Source organism: Aethalodelphis obliquidens, unplaced genomic scaffold (genome assembly GCF_003676395.1).
Source record: "Aethalodelphis obliquidens isolate GAN/ISIS:26980383/991018 unplaced genomic scaffold, ASM367639v1 scaffold69, whole genome shotgun sequence".
Classification (NCBI taxonomy): domain Eukaryota; kingdom Metazoa; phylum Chordata; class Mammalia; order Artiodactyla; family Delphinidae; genus Aethalodelphis; species Aethalodelphis obliquidens.
In genome coordinates, this window is record NW_020838013.1 from 8,848,791 (window position 1) to 8,868,715 (window position 19,925).

Consider the following 19,925-nt stretch of genomic DNA (forward strand, 5'->3'; position numbering starts at 1 on the left):
CTGTGTGTCGGCGTGTTTTGTGCTTGGTGGGGAGGGTGGTGGGGAAGGAGCTGGTGTGGCAGATGCCCTGCTGTCACTTCAGAGGGAGGGCTGACCCAGCTACCCTGGGGTGCACCTCTGGGGTTGCCCTGGGCCTGGCTCACAGACCCAGACCCCAAGACTTTCGCCTCCTGCCCAGCCTCGTGGCCAAGACGCCACTGGTGGGGGACTGGCTTGTATGGGGGCCTGGAGCAGTGATCAGCAGGGTGGGGCACAGCACAGGGCTTCTTATGTGAGTACCTTCATGGAGGCATGGTTTTCAGGTCCAGGTGAGTGTCCTCCATGTTTCCTTGGAAAATGTTCCACCAGCAGTGGGGCCCGGCAGTGTTCCCTGATCCCCCTGCACGCATGATTCCGGCCTAGGAAAGAGACCTGATGAGGCTGGTGCCACCTGGGCAGCCCACCTCTCATCTGGGCCTCTTCAACAGCCCCTGGAAGCCGTATCTCTGTGTGTGAGCCATGCCGATGCTGGAGCAGGCCAGCCTGGAGTCCTGGGGTTGCAGGGATTGAAGTTAGGAATCCCCTCAGGCCACAGTGACTTCCTGGCTGGTCTGGCCTGTTTGGTGGGGGTAGGCGGGAGTGGTCAGAAGCAGCTGCACAGCCAGGGGGGTTTGAGGGATGAATAGGAGTTTGTGAACACTTGGTGGTGGGCAGATTCTTCAGGAATGGGTAACTCTGGACGACTCCTTGGAACCCACCCCCTGCAGGTGTAGGGGTCTGGCTGATGTGATATTTGTCGCTATCCTGGTGCCTTCTCAGCCAGCAGGGCTGTGGCTGTCACTGACCTGGCCCCAGGGGGCCCGGGGGCTGCACCCCAGAGCTGAGCCCTTAGCAAGCGCCTTCCAGAATTACGAGAGTCGTGAACACGTGCCCGGTGTTCTCTGCACCTGAAACTCGAGCTGGGAGCTGGCAGAGCTCTGCAGGGCTGTAGGACAGGGCTGCCAGGGAGGACGCACCCCTCCCCTCACCCCCTGCCCGTTGACCATCCCGGGCCTGCTCTCCACTCTGTCCCCCTCAGCCTCCCACCACCCGAGGCCAGCAGGGGCTCACCGACTCACGGGCCCCTGCTCCACCCGCCCTGCTCACCGCGACCCTCGGCTGGAGGGTCCTCCCTTCTGGAACACGGGGACGAGCGTGGCGGGATGCCCCAGACCCCTGGACACTGTGTGGGTTAGTGCAGGCCGAGCCCCCAGCCCCTAGCCCAGACCATCAGGGCGTTGATGTCCTGCCCAGAGTCGGGCCAGTGCAGCCGCCCTGCGCTGCCCCCCGGAGGACCCATTCAGCCGGCCGGGATTCTCCGGACCCTGCAGTTTGACTCTGGGCTCAGACCCAGCTTCTGTGACCCGATCCTGAGCCTGGAGTCTCTGTCTAGGGAAGGAGGGTGACAACAGGGACCTCTTCGCGCTGGGCCTGATGGACACGATGAGGACCCCAGCACAGGGCCTGGCGTTCGGACGCTCCAAACACTGGCTCTCATCCGGTGGGCGCTTCCCGCCTGGAGGACACCCAGCCTCGGGCTGAGCTCTCCGGAGCCCACCTGAGTCCGGCCCCTTCCCAGCAGCCTGCAGCAGGCTCCTGTGGGCCAGGCGCCCTCTCCTGCTGCCTGAGGGCCAGCTGGACGCGGGGGCAGACCAGCCCGTGGGCCGCTTACAGCAGCCTGTACAGCCCTGGGCAGCGCCTGGCCCAGGGGACACCAGGTGGCCTAGTTCACAGGCCACCCACAAGCCTGGGAGGGCCCCTTAGGTCAGACTCAGCCCGACCGAGGTCTGGTGCCCGCAGGCCAGGCCCTTGGGAAAGGGGCAGTGGGGTTTGGATGAGGGAGACTGAGCCCCGGTTCCCCGCAGTCCCCATCTGCCCTGAGAGACCTGTGGGCCCTGGGCCTGGGCCCCGCTGCGGGTGTGGTCAGGGCGGGGCCGGCTTTGCTTGGGAACACCGCCTGCTTGAAGACGGTTTTATCCACATCCTTAAAGCCAGCTCTTGCGCTGCGGGGTTCCTGACCAGCCCCGAAAGAGGCTGTACCAGGGTCAGCCAGGGGGTGGGGGCGGGGCAGGGGAGGGGCCTGGAGCGGGGGTGGGACGTGTCCAGGGACCGGGGTGCAGAGAAGGGCTCAGGCTCAGAGCGCACAGAGACTGGGGAGAGAAGTGTTCAGAGAGGGCCCGGCACAGGCAGGCGAGCACTCCGAGGAGAAGGGGTCCCTGAGAAGGACCCAGGCCGGGAGGAGAGAGGGTCGTGGAGGGAAGGGAGGCCGGTTGAGAGGGTCAGAGCAGAGCCGGGCTTCACGGGAGGAAGGGCTCAGAGCACAGCCTGGGGGGAGAACAGGGGTTCAAGGGAGGAGAGGGAGGGAACAGGCTGCCACACAGAAGGGCAGCTTCAGGGGTGGCGGGGTTGGAGGTTCTGGGCTCCATGGGGGCCGGCAGATGGGTGAAGAGGACCCAACTCAGAGAGGGCCACTGCGCAGTGAAGTGGGGACTCAGGGCGCAGCAGGGGGGCTGGGGTTTCTACTTCGCAGAGGGTATCCTTGGGACTCTTGCAGGAAGGGGAAGCCACTTGGGGGCAAGTGTCAAAGAGATAATGAAAGCAAGGTGGGGTAGACGGGGGCTAGCAGGCTGAGGCCGGGGGTGGGGGAGGGACTTGGGGGACAGATCCACAGGGTGAGACGGGCCGGGCTTGCAGAGAGGCGTGGGCAGGTGAGTGGCCTGGACTCCAAGGAGACCGGTGTCACAGGGGCTTGGAGAGGGACACCTGGTCCCAGGGGCAAAGGGTTCCAACAGGTGACGGGTCACAGTCTTCAAGACTGGACTTTGGCGGGCAGTCACGTTATCGAGCGTGGAGCTCAGGGGCTCTGAGCTGGGCGCCCGTGAGTCCGATTTGGGGAAAATATGGGGGCAGGAACTCCAACGGGGGTGGGCTCAGGAAGGACAGGGCTGTGAGGGCGGCCTGGGGGCGGGGCCTCAGCCAGGGATGGGATTGCGCAGAGCTGGGCACTCCGGTGGGGGCCTGGGGAGGTGCACCCTGCTCAGGGAGAGACTGCAGCTGGGGTCTGGGGGCTGGGAGGGGCCAGAGACTCAAGGAGGACAGAGGCCCTGGAGGGGGCTTGGATAGGGTCTAGGGTCGTGCGGGGACAGGAGAGCAGACAGTGGCCGGGCTAGGCATGAGGACCCGCTTGGTGAGGACAGGCTGGAGGCACCTGGGCTCTGTGGGTGGAGGGGCTTGGGGAGGCCCAGACACCCACCGGGCCTGGCACTGCGGGGTGGGTGGAGGGCCAGGACTGAGGTGCGGACAGAGCCGGGGGGAGCAGGAAACTCAACAGGCGGAGAAGGGGCAGCACCCAAGGGGGAAGGGGCTCTGACACGGTCCTGGGAGCTGCGGGGGGAGCGGAGGGGGAGCACAGAAGGAGGAAGGGGCTCTCCCCTGGGGAGACAGATGCGAAGACTCAGCGAGGGGCTGGGGGCTCAGCAAGAGGGAGGGCGCAGGGGGCGGTGTCCAGGAGACGCGGGTGGCGCGGGCACCGGGGTCTGGCGCTGCAGCGGAACCCGTGCCTGGTCGGCTCTGCCACCCCGAGGGTCGCCGCTTCCGGCCGGCGCCCGCTGCCCCCACCCAGCCGGCGGGAGGGGGCGGGGAGGTGGCTGCGCCCGCCGCCGCCGCCGCCAACGTGAGTCAGGCTTGGGCTGCAGCCGGCGGCCGGCCTGGCGCTGCGGAGGCAGCGCCGCCACCCCGCGCCCCTCCCCACCGCCACCCCGCGCGCTTCCCGCGCCGAGGTCGGGCCGCCGGGACGCGGAGCGGCGGGACAGCCAGACACCCGCGGGACGGCGGAAGGACGCGCGGAGCGCGGCGCTGGGTCGGGCCAGGCCGCCGAGGATTCGCCAGTAGGTGAGGGCGCGCCGTCCGGGCGGCTGCGGCAGACCCGGGTCAGGCTGGGGGCCTGCGGGGCCGCGGGGCCTCGGCTGCGGACCCTCGGGGCGGCGCGGGTCGCGGGTGCCTCGTCGGAGAGTGTTCGTTTCGCAGAGTGTCATTGTGCGTCCGTTCCCGGCACGGGGCGAGTGGCCCGCGGCGAGTGCGCGCTCTTGGGGTCCGGGCGCCGCTCGGGGCCGGGGTGTGAGGGGGCGATGCGCGCGGGTTCGGAGCCCCAGCGGCCGCCGTGTTCATCCTCGGGGGATCGTGTCGGGGCCTGTGTCGCGGTGTGTGTGAGTGTCACAGTGCGGGGTTGTTTACCTGGCGGCGTCTCTGAGCGCTCGGCGTGTGCCGGGGTCTGGGGAGCCGGGTGGTGGTGTTGGCGTTTGTGTCCGGTGTGACAGCGGGAGCCAGCGCGCAGGTGCTCCGGGGAGCTCTCCTCCTTCCGCCAAAGAGTGACTGAGGCTGTGTCATTGTGGGTCTGCGTGCCCTGTGTGTGCCGGGCTGTCTGGGGGTGCTGGTTGCTCTGTTTACCGCAAGAGTGTGCCAGTCGGGATGCTGGGGGGAGCGCTGCTGTTGTGTGTCAGTGGGTGACTGTTTGTGCGCAGATGGCGAAGTGACGAAAAGCCCCCGACGTCCCTGCCAAGGCTGCTGTGAGGGCTCCGGCATCTGCGGCGGGTGGGGATTGTCCTGGGGGGCTGTTTATGGGGCCAAAGGGGAGACACCGCAGGGTGCCAGGGTGGGCCCAATAGGGTGGTCCGGACCCGGCTCATCCTTCCTTTCCCCTCCCTGCAGGCCCAGGGCTCCAGCCAGTGCCCAGCCCCGCTGGGAGCCCCGGCCAGCACCACGGACGGCACCCAGGAAGCCCGAGTTCCCCTGGACGGGGCCTTCTGGATCCCGAGGCCCCCGGCGGGTTCGCCCAAGGGCTGCTTCGCCTGCGTGTCCAAGCCCCCCGCCCTGCAGGCTCCAGTGGCCCCCGGGCCTGAGCCCTCAGCCTCACCCCCCATGGCACCCACCCTGTTCCCCATGGAGTCTAAGAGCAGCAGGACAGACAGCGTGCGGGCCACCAGCGCCCCCCAGGCCTGCAAGCACCTAGCAGAGAAGAAGACCATGACGAACCCCACGGCAGTCATCGAGGTCTATCCCGACACCGCGGAGGTGAACGACTACTACCTGTGGTCCATCTTCAACTTCGTCTACCTCAACTTCTGCTGCCTGGGTTTCATCGCCCTGGCCTACTCCCTCAAAGTGAGCGGGGGGCGGGGATGGAGGAGGGGGGCAGGGGGAGCAGGAGACGTGGGTGCCGGCTGCATCGCTCTGCCCCCTCCCTCGCAGAGAAGCCCATGGGTGCAGCAGGTGCAGCGGAGCGGCTGAGGGATAGAAGGATGGTGGGGGACCCAGCGAGACACGGATGGCAGCCAGCTCGGGGCTGGCAGGGAGAGCCAGCCCATCCTGACCTGAGCTGGGGAACCTTCCAGGGTGTCTTGTCGGGGCTCGGGGTCCTCAGGGCCAGGGTCTGTGCACAGCGAGTTTGGTCTGTGGGGTGGGGACCTGGGACTCGGTGTCCTGTCCCCTGGGCGGGGGACGTGGGAATTAGGCCTGGGTGAAACTGTCCCTAGGCATAGGGATGGAGCCAGCAGGGAGATGAAGAGGCCTTGGAATCCTTCCCCTGTTGACATGAGGAGGGGTGACGTCACTGCTGGAGACCTTCTTGTCCAAGCCCCTTGCAGGGAACCTGATGCCAGGCAGGCGCTCCGAGGGAGGCCGTGACAGACAGACGGGGGTGCTGACCCCCAGCCACTGCTCTGTCTCCCCTCACACACGGTTTCTAGATGGTCCGTCCCGGGGGAGGCTCTGTGGGAGCCAGGAGCCCGGGGGAGGGAGGTGTGAGGGTGTCCCATACACCCTGACTCCACGCCCTGAGTGTATACAGCTTCCAGAAGCCCCTTGCTGCTGTGAGAGGAGCTGGCTGGGCGCACAGCAGTGTCCCAGGCAGACAGGACCCCATCCCCCCCGGGGTGGGGGCAAAGTGGAGAGAAGTGGACTGAGATGACAGGAGGGGAGCTGTGATTGACTCGCACTTGGGGTCTTGGGGTCGGGAGATCCACGCAGATGTGTAAGGACCCAAGAGCCTGGGGCTGCTGGAGCCCAACCAGGAGGAAGGGAGGGGTAGACTCAGGGCCTCGCTCCCTTCCCGCCACCCCGGAAGGGCCTGGCTCACGTCTCGCCAGATCATCACTTTTCCCGAGCCCTGATCTGAGTGTCCAAGGCCAGGCGCATTTCACTGATTGCAGCTGCCCGGCGGGGCGGGGGCAGAACACGGGGCGGGGTGGGGGGGTTGCTGGAGGCCGAGGAGGGGCTGGGCCCGAGAGGCTAGCCTGGGGGAAGGTGCTGGGACTGCTCTGCCTCTGTGCGTCTCTGAGCACGGAGCCCCCTGCCCTGGCCTCACAAGCTCTGGCCACCTGGTCGTCTTGTCCTCCTGACTCATCATTGGCATCACGGTCACCCACCGCCTTCAAATCCAGGTCTGTGTACCCAGCCCTGGGCTCCACCACATGACACCGTGTCCATTGAGTGTGCGTGAGTGTGGGCACATGTGTGAGTGTGCACGAGTGTGTGTGCATATAGGTGTGAATGTGTTGCATTGTGTGCGTGTGTGCCTGCATATAGGTGTGAGCGTGTGTGTGTGTGTGTGTGCATGAGTTGTGTAGGCATGAGAGTGCATTTGTAAGTGTATGAGTGTGTCGGTGTGAGTGTGCACGTGTGTGTAATTATGTGTGTGAGCATGCATGTAGGGGTGTGGGTGTGCCTGTGTATAATTGTGCATATTGTGTGCGCACGCATATAGGTGTCAGCATGCACGTGTGTAATTGTGTGGGAGTGTGAATGCATGGGTGTGCATATGTGAGTGTGTGGCACGTGTGTGCACGAGTGTGTGCCTGCATATAGGTGTGAGCATTTGTGTGTGTGCATGAACTGTGTAGGCATAAGAGTGCACTCGTAACTGAGTGTGTGGGTGAGTGTGCATGTGTGTATAATTGTGTGTGGGAGTATGAATGCATGAGTGTGCATATGTGTGTTGCATGTGTGTGCACGAGCATATGCCTGCATATGGGTGTGAGAATGCATTGTGGATGTGTGTGCATGTGTGTGCATGTGTGTATTGTGTGTGCGTGCAGGGGTCCCTGGGAACTGGGGGTGAAGCCCCCAGGCCAGCCTCAGCTCTGCCTCCCTGGGCCCTCTTGCCTGGCCCCACGAGTAGCCTGTGGACCTGGGTCCGGCTGCGTGTGCTCCTGTGGGCAGCTGGCTGGCGCAGGGCAGGCCCATCTGCTGCGGGTTGTAGGTAGGTCACAGATTTCTGAATGGTTCAGGATCCGCTCTGCAGTGCGGGGTGGGAGTTGCTGCTTCTAGAGGCAGAAGGGGATTCACTGCGCCTGCACCCGGCTGCTCCCTCACATCCTTCCTGGGCATTAGCGAGGGCAGAAAGGCTTGGGGCTTCCCTGGGAGGGGTGAGCAAGGCGAGCTGCCTCTGTCCAGGGCAGAGGGGAGGACAGACCTGGCTGGCACGGCTCCCACGCCTGGGAATTCGTCCATCTGTCCGTCCAGCTGTGCGTCTCCTGGGCTGCTACATCCTACATCATTTGCAGCCGTCCTGGGCACTTCCAAGGGCACCTGATGGCCTTGGGGTCAGGAGGCCTCGGCTAACTCCCCGCGTGGCCTCTTAAAAGCAGTGCTCTCGCTTCACTGAGCCCATTTCCTCATCCGTTCACAAAACACAGCAAAACAAAACAACATTCAAATAAGCACAGAAGTAGGGCGGAGGCTGGCCTTCGGTGGGTGAGAAAGAAGCGCTGTGTCTCTAGCTGTCCCCGTCTGTCCCCGCACGCCCTGCCCCCAGGGGCACCCTCGTGGGCTCGGCATGGTGTCTGGGGATGGCTCAGACGCAGAAGGCCAGGTCTCCGTCTGTGCAGTCTGTACGAGGTGCTCACCATGGCCCCCGGCTCCCCTTTCTCGGCCTGGAGAAGTCCAGCCTCCTCATCTTGGCATTCAAGGCCCGGCATGACCCACTTTTAACCCCTTCCCTAAGCGAGCTCCCTGGGTGCGCCTGGCTGCCCCCAGCCTGGGGCCTTTGTGACGCCCGGGTTGCCCCCACCCCCAAAGGCTCTGCTGCCTCCCTCTGGCCGAACCTTCCTCCCCATCAGAGAGCCCGCGCACTGACCACAGCTGCCCACTCCTGACCCAAGGCAGGGCTGACCAAGTTGGGGGGCAAAGGATGCTGGAGGGATGGGTGGATGGACAGAGGGTGCATGGGAAGATGCATACGCACCAAACGTTTCAGGAGAAGAACACTTCACTCCCAGCTTGGGCGTGAGGTTGGGCTCAGCCCCGGACACTTCTGGGGGAGGCAGCATTTACCCGGGCCTTGAAGCGTGGGTGAGGGGACAGGAGTTCATAAACTAAGACACGAGGGTTGGGCAGTCGGGAGCAGCAGGGCCCCATCCTTAGTGGGGAGCAGAAGATGGTCCAGGAAAGGCAGACTGAGGCCGTGCAGTGAAAGACTTGGAGTTCCATGGGAAGGGTATGGGGGACACGGAAGGGAAAGGTGATCAGAGCTGTGAACTCTGCAGCCAGGGTGGAGGGAGGGGATGAGACAAGCCCAGAGGCAGGGAGGAGTGAGGGTCCGGTGTGGTGGTCCAGGCGAGAGGGCACATGGCTTGAACCAGGGCGGGGATGGTGGCAGAGAGGAGCAGCAGATTGCAATGAGGACACAGGCTGTGAGACTTCTCGGTGACAGGGCAGTCAGAAAGAATAGATTAGGGGGAAGGATACTGTGTCTGTTTCTGTTTATACATACTTGCCCACTCCTTCCTTTCTGAATATCACCCATCCATCCATTCATACATATGTACCTACGTCTATCCATCCATCCATCATCCATCCACCCGCCCACCCATCCATCCATCATCCATCCACCCGCCCACCCATCCATCCATCCACCCATCCATCCACCCGTCCGTCCGTCCATCCATCCATCCACCCACCCACCCACCCACCCACCCATCCACTCATCCTCACATCCATCCATCCACCCACCCGCCCGTCCGTCCACTCATCCTCACATACATACATACATCCACCCGCCCATCCGTCCATCCATCCATCCATCCATCCATCCATCCATCCATCCACCTGCCCACCCATCCACTCATCCTCACATCCATCCATCCACCCGCCCATCCGTCCACTCATCCTCACATCCATCCATCCATCCACCCACCCATCCATCCATCCGTCCATCCACCCATCCATCCATCCACTCATCCTCACATCCATCCATCCATCCATCCACCCGCCCATCCGTCCATCCATCCATCCATTCACCCACCCATCTGTCCACTCATCCTCACATACATACATACATCCACCCGCCCAGCCAGCCATCCATCCATCCACCTGCCCACCCATCCACTCATCCTCACATCCATCCATCCACCTGCCCGTCCATCCATCCATCCATCCATCCATCCACCTGCCCATCCATCCACCCATCCTTTCATCTATCTGTGCTCACTATATCCATTGATTTCATTCATTCATCCACCTACGTGCTAACACACCCATTTCCTCACCATGAATCTATTCATACTTTCACCTATCTTTCCATTCATTTATTCACTTAACTTTTCTCCCACCCTCACTCCTGATCCCCTTTACTTTCTCAGTTCATCCCAGAATACTGTCCAACACACCAAGTCATTCATCCATACCGAACACATCCACCTACCCATTCGTCTTTCCACCCTCCCACTGGTCTTTTTATATATGTCTTCTTCCTCCCTTCTTCCCTTCTCCCCTCTTCTTCCAATTATTTCCTCTCCAATGGTTCATCCATCTAACTGCCCACCTGCTCTGTTTATCCATTCTTCTATCTTCTCTCCCTCCTACCCACCTCTTCCACCTTCTGTGTGTACCACATAGCCATACGCCCAGTGTTCATGGTGGCTCTGGTGTACAGCATAGGTTTGAGTCCTGGGACCTTAAGTTGGTATTACATCTATCCGTGCCTTATTTTCCTCCTCGTAAAAATGGGGTTGTACCTACCTCAGAGTGTTGTTGAGAGGATTAACTGAGTTAATGCCGTGTAATGCTGTTAGCATAGCGCCATGCCCATAGTCGTTTCTTTTATTATTTTTATTGTTCTTTCCTACATCCATCCTCCATGTCCATCCTTACCTCCCATTACTTCTACGCATCCACCTGCCCTGTGTATGACTTTACCCAGTCATCTGTCCATCAATACACATATCCACCAACTTTATTTAAACATCCATCCTTTTCCCGTTGTACATCTCTCTAACCATCTTCCCACCTTCTATTTCCTGTTCCCTCCTTTCTTCCCTTACTCACTTTAATTACCCATCCATCAATTAATCTAGTGATTCAGGAAGATAATTCATCTCCTCTCTCTTCTTCTCAACTTTCTCATTCTTTTTCTCATTTACCCAACTGTCTATCTCCTACTCCATGTACCCCATATACCCTGTTTCCTCCTTGTATCCACTCATTCCTTCTTCCATCACTTTTACCCGTCAATGTACGTTACTAATTAGTTCATCCAAGCTTCCATCCATTCATCCATACATACACATCCTCACCTTTCCTTTTCCCTTTTTTCTTTTCTTCTACCTATTTGCTCACCCCACACATACTTCTAGCCTCCTATCAATTCCTCTATCCACACTGTAACCCAATTCCTTCAGCTATCCCCTCCCACACACCTATCCGCTGAATCCATCCATCCATCTCTTTCTATCTAGTTTACCCACACACCTCTGTGGATTTGTTTAATCTCCTCTTTTCTTCCCTCCTGTCTTTCCTCCCCTACATCCATCCATCAGTTTCCCCTCCATCTGTATATTCATTGTCTTCCCTCACTTTGATTATCATGCCTGTCGCCTCTTCCTCTCCTTCCCTCCCTTCCTTGTATGTAACCATCATATCTGTTCATTAAACTCTCTAGTCAATGACCTAGTCTTCAATTCATTCAAACTTCCCAACATCCTTCCACTCTTCACGCATTTGTCTCACATGCAATTCTAATGCCTAGTCAGTGACAAGGAACACACGGCCCCTGCCCATGAGGTGCTTACGTTCTGGTGGGGTGTCAGACAATGATAAAAGTAACACTTATGCATGTCAGATGGTGACGTCAGCTCTGAAGAGCACATGAAGCATGGTGAGGGAGATGTGCGCTGCTCTTTTATGTAGAGGCAAGGAAGGCCTCTTTGTTGAGATGCTATTTGAGTGTAAACCTGGATTAATTCACGCAGTAGCCATAAGTGCATCTTTTTGAGAAAGCATATTCCAGGAAAAGATCAGATATTGCAAAAGCCCTGCGGCAAAGTCAGGTTCAGGGACCAATGGGGCTAGAATGGGGGTGAGCATAGGAGATGGGTCCAGAGAGGTGGGGGAGGGGCCACACCACGTACATCTTGTCTGCCACAGTTAGGATTTTGTTTTGCTTTAAGTGAAAACTTTGAGGAATGTTAAATGAAGAGTCAATATTATGTGACTTACTTTTTTTCTTCTTTTTTTTTGGCCATGCCATGCGGCATGCGGGATCTTAGTCCCCCGACCAGGGGTTGAACCCACGCCCGCTGCAGTGGAAGCATGGAGTCCTAACCACTGGACCTCCAGGGACGTCCCCATGTGACTTACATTTTAAAAGATTGCTCTTGCTACTGATGAAGAATCGGCTATAAAGATGCAAGGGGTTGGGGGGTTGGGAGCCAAACCGAAAGCGGTTCACCGAGTCAAGTCTTGGGTCAGAGGGTGGGAGTGGAGAGCTAAAACTGGTCCTGTATTTTGAAAGAAAAGTCAACAGGGTATCCTGCTGGATTGGACATAAGGTGAGGGAAAATAGAGAAGATCCAAAGATTTCCAAGGATACTCATCTGAGCAGTTGAAAGAAGGGAGGTGGCATTTATAGACGAGGAAGGAAGCTGCAGAAGGGGCGGGTTTGTGAGGAAAAGACCCTCACTCGCCTTGTCCACCCACCAATGCATGCACTCATGGTTCCACCCTTTCAGCTACCCGCCCATCCACTTTGTCTCCAAAAATTCATCTGTTCATCTTCTTTCTTCCGGAATTTCACTTCCATACTGTCAGCCATCCCTTTATTCACTCTTTCACTTATTTACTAAATTCACGTTTCTACTCGTTTCATCATCTGTCTTTTTTCTTTCTTTCTTTTGCGTTACGCGGGCCTCTCACTGTTGTGGCCTCTCCCGTTGCGGCGCAGGCTCAGCGGCCATGGCTCATGGGCCCAGCTGCTCCGCGGCATGTGGGATCTTCCCAGACCGGGGCACGAACCCGTGTCCCCTGCACCGGCAGGCGAACTCTCAACCACTGCGCCACCAGGGAAGCCCCTATCTGTCTTTTTTTTTTTCTTCCTCTCCTTCCACGGTTTATCCACCAACCTCATCCATTACTCTGTTCATCTATCCATCCACCCAGCTCTCCATCTAGTCTTTTTTTCTTCCCTGGATTTATCTGTTTCCCCCCTTTTACTCGTTCATAGTAATAGCAATAGTAACAACAAGCCAGCAAATAACAATAAAACAACAATTAATTATTGAGCTCTTAATTAATTATTGAGTATATTCTAGGCACCTTTCTAAGAACTTCTAATTATTTAATTAGATGTAGCATTTTATTTAATGATAACAAAACCCTATGAATAGGTGCAATTAATATCCTGGTTTTACAGATGAGGAAACGGAGGCACAGTGACACAAAGTAACTGCCTTGAGGTCACCATCAGGTTCCTTTCTCGGACCCTTTTTGAATCACTGCACTCTTCTTCCTGTGGTCATCACCCTTCTGTCCATTCATCCTCTCACCTCTTCCTCTCTCTGTCCATTTTCCTGCACTTTCTGTCCATCTCGGTTTATTCATTCATCCACCCAACCATACAGCCTTCCTTTGTACTATTCTCCATTCTTCTGCCAACTCCTATCTATATAGCTAATCATTCATTAAAACTTCTATTCATCAGCCCTTCTCTCTTGCCTTTCTCCTTCTCACAACCATGTATCCACCCACCCACCATCCAGCCAGTCATCCGTCAACCATCAATACATTTCCGTCTCTCCATCTTTTCCTTTCATTTATTCCTGCTTCCCCTTCATTCACCTCTAAATTAAGTTGCCCATTCATCCATTTATATATTATCCCTCCCTTTCTTCCCTCTACCCCGTTCTTCCAATTATTTATTATATGCATTCGTGTAATCAGGTGTTGAGCTGGTATCCATTCATCTATACACCCATCGACCCATCCTCCCTCCCTTTCCTTCACACACTATCAATCTATCATCCCATGAAGATACACATTCATAAAAGAACTGTCCATCCATTGATCCGTCTGCACATCCTCCCATTTTTCTTCCTTTCCTTTCTTTGACTGACTCACCCAACTATCCAACCATCCATCTGTTCACTCACCTGTCTTCCTCCTTTTCCTTTCTTTCCACCCAACATCACCCATCCACCTCTTCACCCACCTGCCCTGCATCCATTTATCCATTCCATTCCTGCATGTTTACTCCTCCTCCTTTCACGTCATTTCACCCCCACCCACCGTCCTTTCCTTCCCTTTGCCTTCCTTTTGCTTTTTAGACTGCCCTTCTCAGCCTCCTTTCCTGGATACCTCTTGCTTCCCAGATCTTTCAACGTTGGGATGCTCTGGGGCTCAGTCCCTGGTCTTCTTCATCTCTTGCCTACACTCTCTCCCTTGGTGCTCTCACCCAGCCTCATGGCTCCAAGTAGCATCTTTATGTTCATATGCTCCTCCAATTTGTATCTCTGCCCTAGACCTCATCCCTGAACTCTAGACTCGTAGAAAACCTACCTGCTCAAAATGTCCAGCTCTACGTCTAGAAGACATTTCTAGCTAAAAATGTCAGAAACCCAACTACTGAACCATGCACAAACTTACTCCCCCTGGAGTCTCCTACAGCTCCCTGATTTCAGTAGATCAAATCAAAAAGCCTTGAAGTCATCTCAAATTCCTTTCTTTTTTTCTCACACTCCACATCTGATCCCAGTAAATACTGTCAGCTGTATCTTCAAAATAGATCCAGAAAAGGTCAGTTCCTACCACCTTCACGACCACTGCCCTGATGCAACCCACCCTGACCACTCACCTGGACTGCCAGCCTCTTCTCTGCTTTGTCCAGCCTCTGCCCCTTCCACCTATTCTCTACACAGCATCCAGAATTACCAGTTAGAACACGCCGGAGCCTCTGCCCTTCTTTTTTCTGCTAAAAAGCGCCTACAAAGTCCCACGCAACCTGCTTCTTGCCTATTTCCTCTCTGACCTAAGTCGCACTCCCCTTCCCCTCTGGGTTCTGCTCTCCCCACACTGGCCTCTGGTTATTCCTCAGAACACAGGTGCATCCCCACCTCAGAGCTTCGTGCTCTGAGACGTGCTTTCCCTGCAGATAAACACATGACCGAGTCTGTCACACTCTTCCGGGCTTTACTCAAATGTCCGTGCTCCACGTGTTCCTTCCTGAGCACCCAGCTACAGCCATACCTCCCACGATGCTCTCCGCTCTCTGTCCTCCTCAGCTTTCTTTTTAGCACATTTAATACCCTATACATTTTACTTATTTATTGCGTTTACTTTCCATGTCCTCTCCCTTAAATGTGTCCTTAAATGTGAGCTCCATGAGGACAGGGGACTTTGTTTTTTTCCCTGCTGCATACTTGGGACCTAGAAGAGCAACTACACAGCAGGCACTGAATATTGCTTGACTGGGTTAATGAACCTACTCAGCTGCCCTGCATTGGTCTATACTATAATCTACCCAACAACCCTCCCTCCTCTCCAATTATCTACCCATCCCATTCACCCAGCACACATTCGTATATCCATCTATCCTCCATTCCATCCATTTGACACACTTTTATACGTCCCTATACGCACCTTTCCCACCACCTCAGTGCACATTCACACGTCCATCTTACCCGCCTATCCCAACAATTCAGCATTCATTTCTAAACCCATCCAGCCACCTGTCCTACCCATCCAACACATACTCATGTATCCATCTAGCCACCTGTCCAGGTTATCCAGCGCATATTCATAAATTCATCTACCAGCCTGTCCCGCCCATCCAGTATACCTTCCTGTGACCACCTAGGTACCTGTTCCCATCATGCAATGTAATTTCGTATATCCATCTGTCTACCTGTCCTGCCCACCTGGCATACCTTCATGTGTCCATCTAGCCTGCTCCATCCACTCGGCACCCATTCTCAGGTATTGATCTACTTGCCTGGCCTGCCTGTGGAGCACGTTTCACGTATCCATCTGTGTACCAGTCCTTCGCTTCTGGCAAACACCCGTGTATCCATCCAACCATCCCTTCCATCCAGCATCCACTCCTATGTCCGTATCTCTGTGTGTCCCATGCATCCAGCATGGGACGTTCATATCTCCCTCCTTCTCATCACCCACCTGCCTTCCCATCATCAAATCATCTGTCCAGTTCTCCTCTTCCCTGATCTCCTTTACAACTGAATGGATGGGTTACTCAGCCATCCACTTCCAACATCCATCCCTATCCTTCCTTTCCTCATTCCAATATCCAACAAGGAAGTCATGACCAATTGTTTATTTTTAAATAAATCAGCCTTGTTTCAACATGAGGAAAAAAAATCAATGAATATAATTTACTACTTAATGAATTAGAGAAAAAATATGTTTATCTCATGGGGATTTTTAAAATACAGCAATCTACCTCTAATAATACAATGAACATCATTCTCAGTCGTGAGCTTTACAATTAAGACTGAGAGTAGGCTGCCTGTTACATCATTGCTAGTCAGCGTCGTTCTGAAGCCTTTGCTTCCATTATATAAGAGCTTGCTTTGGACCAGACGCTATGCTAATGCTTTGTGTCCACCAACTCATTAATTCCTTTCAACAGCCCTATGCCGTAGGTACTATTGTTATCTTCCTGTTACAGATGAGAATACTTGCTAAGGTTATGCAGTGATTGGCAAAACTGGGATTCAAATCCAGGCATCTGTACTCTTAACCACTGTGCTACAGAGGCTAAGAATAAAGACCTGAAGGAAGAACTAGAACTGTTATTTACAGGAGATGTGATTCATTACATAGAAAACTTGGTCTGTTATCATAATTAATACGATAGTTTAGCTGGATACAAAATCAATCTGTAGAAGTTGAACTTTTATACACCAGCAAAAATCAGTTAGCAATGTAATCTTAGACATCACTTACAATATGACAACCAAAATAAACAGACTAAGTCTAACAGAAGATGTCATAGCTCTTTCTTCTGGAGAGAATTATGAAATTTTATTTTAATGACGACATCAAATAAGACCTAAATAAGTGGGTGATACATCATGTTCTCACAACGGAAGATAAAACTCAGTGAAGATGTGGGCTCTCTCCAAAATCACTAGAATAAAAGTTCCACAAGGGCATAGACTTTTCTTCTTTTCTCCTTCCCTTCCCTAGTTCCTCAAGGCCAGCTTCTTTTCCTCCCTCTACCTCTCCATTCTGTACAATCTGCCTTAAGTCACCCAATCTTCCACCCCTTCCCCAGTCCCTCCAACTTGTCCCCCAGCTCCACTCCACTCCATCTCCTCCTTCCCTTCCTCAGTCCCTCCATCCACTGCCAGACAGTCACCTCTGTCTTCTTTCTTCTCTCCTCTCCCTCTGTTCCTTCCACCATTCGCCTCGTCCATCCATCCACCCAGCCACACTCCCACCCCATCTGTGTCCCCACCGCGTTAACTACCCATCTATTCTCCCGTCCATCTGCGTAACCCACCCTCCGGGCAGCCAGACATCAGTGTCCTCTATCTGCCCAACCCAGCCCCCTGCCTTTTGTCCACACATCCATCCGTACATCCATTTACCCACCAGTCTGCTGATGCAGAGACTTTCTCTCCCCGCCTCTCTCATCTCTCGGCTTCCTCTTTCTCCTCCTCCTCCCAGGCTTTGCTCTCTGCTTGCAGCATGCTCAGACCTGCTCTTCTCTGGACTCTGTGGAGGGAGAGGGGACTCCTCAGACCTAGCCTGGATGAGACCTAGCCTGGACATGCTCCCCAGGGACACCTCTTCACAGCCAGAGGATCTTGGAAATGGGTCCACCGCCGTCCACCATCTCCCCAGGACTTACTGGGCTCCATCCGCTCCCTTCACTTTAATATCCCGTTGCAGGGACCCCAGGGCTGCCTCCCATCCAAGCACAGTGTGTATTCTCAGGGAATCCCAGTCAATTTTAAATGAGGTGGGACCAATCAGATTAGGACACACGTGTATTGCCCCATCGTCCAATCACGTAACTCTCTGAGACCGGCTTCCTCTTTTATTTTATTTATTTATTTTCCCAGCGTTACTGAGATATAATCAACCTAGAACATTGTATATGCTTAAGGTGTACCACGAAATGATTTCCACAATGGGGTTAGTTAATACTCATCATCTTATATAACTATCTTTTTTTTTTTTTTTGGTGGTAAGAACACCGAAGATGCACTCTCTTAGCAACTTTCAAGTATATAATACAGTATTAATGATCCATTTTATTTTATATAGTTTTAGATTTATAGAAAAGTTGCAAAAAAAAAAAGATACAAAGAATTCCTATATACCCTTCACCCGGACATCCCCATGTTAACAGTGTACCGTATTCACTCTTCTTCTCTCTCTCTCTAAATACATATTATTTATTTTGTAAACTGTTTGAAAGTAAGTTTCCGACCTGATGCCCCATAATCCAGGGCACGTTTCCACCCAGCAGGGACATCGTTGTGCAGCAGCCCCGCACGGTTGTCAGGAATCAGGAATCGGCCACTGACACGGGCTTGGGGCTACAGTCTCAGGGGCCCTCTGCCCTCATGCCCTCTCGCCTGGCGCCTGCCTGTGTCCACCCCCGGCGCCGGCTGCCGGTCTCACCTCCTCCTTCTGGCTTCAGGTTCGGGACAAGAAACTTCTCAACGACCTGAACGGGGCAGTGGAGGACGCCAAGACTGCTCGGCTGTTCAACATCACCAGCTCTGCCCTGGCGGCCTCCTGCATCATCCTCGTCTTCATCTTCCTGCGGTACCCGCTCACCGACTACTGAGGCCCCGACAGGCACCGCCAGCCTGGAGATGAAGCTCTGAGATGGGTTCATTTCGTGGCTGAGGAAAGCCGGATGCCCTGCGGTGGGGGCGGAGCCGGAGCCCCCCTGCAGCTGGGAACCCGGCAGCGAGGCAGGGGGACAGTGAGTTCCGTGCCAGCCCACCCTCTCTGCCTCCCGGCCCTCCTCCTGTTTCGGGGGGGCCCGTGGGTTTCTTCCTGTGCTGCTGCACCTTGGCTTCCAGTGGCTGCCCTCCCTGCCTGCCTGTGCCCCCGCCCAGGCTCCTGGGGCCCCTCAGACCTGACACCCAGCAAGAAGGGCTTTTGTGGGAGCTTCCCAGGATCCGGTGGCCGCCAGCATCTGGGGACTGACTCTCTCCTCCCTGACACCACCTCCTCCAAGCCGTGACCCTGCTCAGAGCTCTTGTATCTGTGAACTTCCAATAAAATACCTGCCCAGCTCTGGCCCAGCCTCCCGTCCCCCACTTGGGCAGGGCTCGGGGTGGAGGGCGTGCGGGGGGCGGGCTGTGGAGGCTTTGGGAAGCCCACTCAATCCCTGCCTGGGGATCCTGGGCCCCGAGTGCTGCATCCAGCTGACTTTTCCAGGGGAAGTTCGCCCCATAATCCAGGTGGTCTCTTCTGTTCACTGTGCATTCCGGGACTGAGGGGGCTTTTGGTGAAGTGTGCTCCTGACACGAGTCCCCACGAGGATCAGGCAGCCTCCTTGGAGAGGAGGGAAGGGGGGCGGGCACCAGGAGGGTGCCCCAGGCGGCTGTGGCGGTGCCCTGGCCAATCCCAGTCTACCTTGGGGACCTGGGACCTGGGCAGCTTCCTCCGTTTCCTCATTCGCGGAGTAGGGGATGTGGCTTTCCCATGTCTCAGAGGCGCCATGAGGTTCACCAGAGGCGAAAACGAGGCATCCGCTGGAGGTTGCTGTTTCAGTATCAAGATCGGTGCAGGCGGCACGTGCGGGGAACCAGGGCAGCGATGCTCCCACAGAGATGGGCTCTGCTCACAGCCCGGCAGGGTGCGTCAGCCTCTGAGAGCAAGTCTGAAGAGTCCTAGGACAGGAGAAGTGCAGGCCCCGTGGGACCTGACGGAGGAGGCCCGATTCAGCCCAGGAGCTGCAGAGAGGGCAGCAGGTGAAGGAACCCCGAGCCAGCCGAGGCCTCACCATGAGGGATGCAGCCGGTCTAGGAAGCAGAGGAGGTTGTGTGCAGGCAGACCTCTTCCATCGCTGGGGCGATGGTTGTGGTCGTGTGGATGTGGGGGCAGGAGTTGGGGGCTCCCCTCGGACCTCCTGGGAGAGAGGGGCCCTCCCCTGGAGTCCTCTGGGAAGGCAAATCTTCGGGATGGGCCGTGGGTCTCTGGAGAGCTGTGGGCCAGCTGGGTTGGGTGGCTGCCCGTCTAATGGCACGAGTGGTGGGCTCAGTGGCCTTCTCACGTGGCGCCCAGCTGCACAGACTACAGAGAGGGAGCCCCGTGCAGGGGGCTGGGAGAGGTGTCCAGGAGGTGGGTGTTGGAACAGGACACAGGCTGCTGTTTGGCTGGGGAGGACGGGAGCAGGCTGAGGGGCTCAGGGACTAGAATCCTGGGGGGTCCACTGCCGGGAGGGATGGGAACTCAAGGCGGGGGGCGGGTCACAGGAGCAGCGGTTCTGGGTGTTATGACCACTGGGCCTGGAGAAGTGTTTCCCAGGTGAGAATATCAAGAACCTGGGTGTTGGCTGCACGCCCGTGGATATGGCCCAGGGCTCAGAGTGGAGACTCGAGCTGGGTCAGGAAGCTTCAAGCAAAGCGGGTGCAGCCTGGGTGGATGGGGGCAGA

The 19,925-nt window shown here is 56.2% G+C and overlaps 1 protein-coding gene across 1 annotated transcript; it reads left to right on the plus strand.

Annotated features, from left to right (window-relative positions):
- The first annotated feature begins 4,145 nt into the window (after positions 1–4,145).
- Positions 4,146–18,408, plus strand: IFITM10 (interferon induced transmembrane protein 10). Its single transcript, XM_027089894.1, has 3 exons — positions 4,146–4,223; positions 4,726–5,178; positions 17,954–18,408. Exons 1-3 carry the CDS (start codon positions 4,146–4,148, stop codon positions 18,101–18,103), a joined length of 681 nt encoding a protein of 226 aa, XP_026945695.1. The 3' UTR covers positions 18,104–18,408.
- Positions 18,409–19,925: the final 1,517 nt, after the last annotated feature.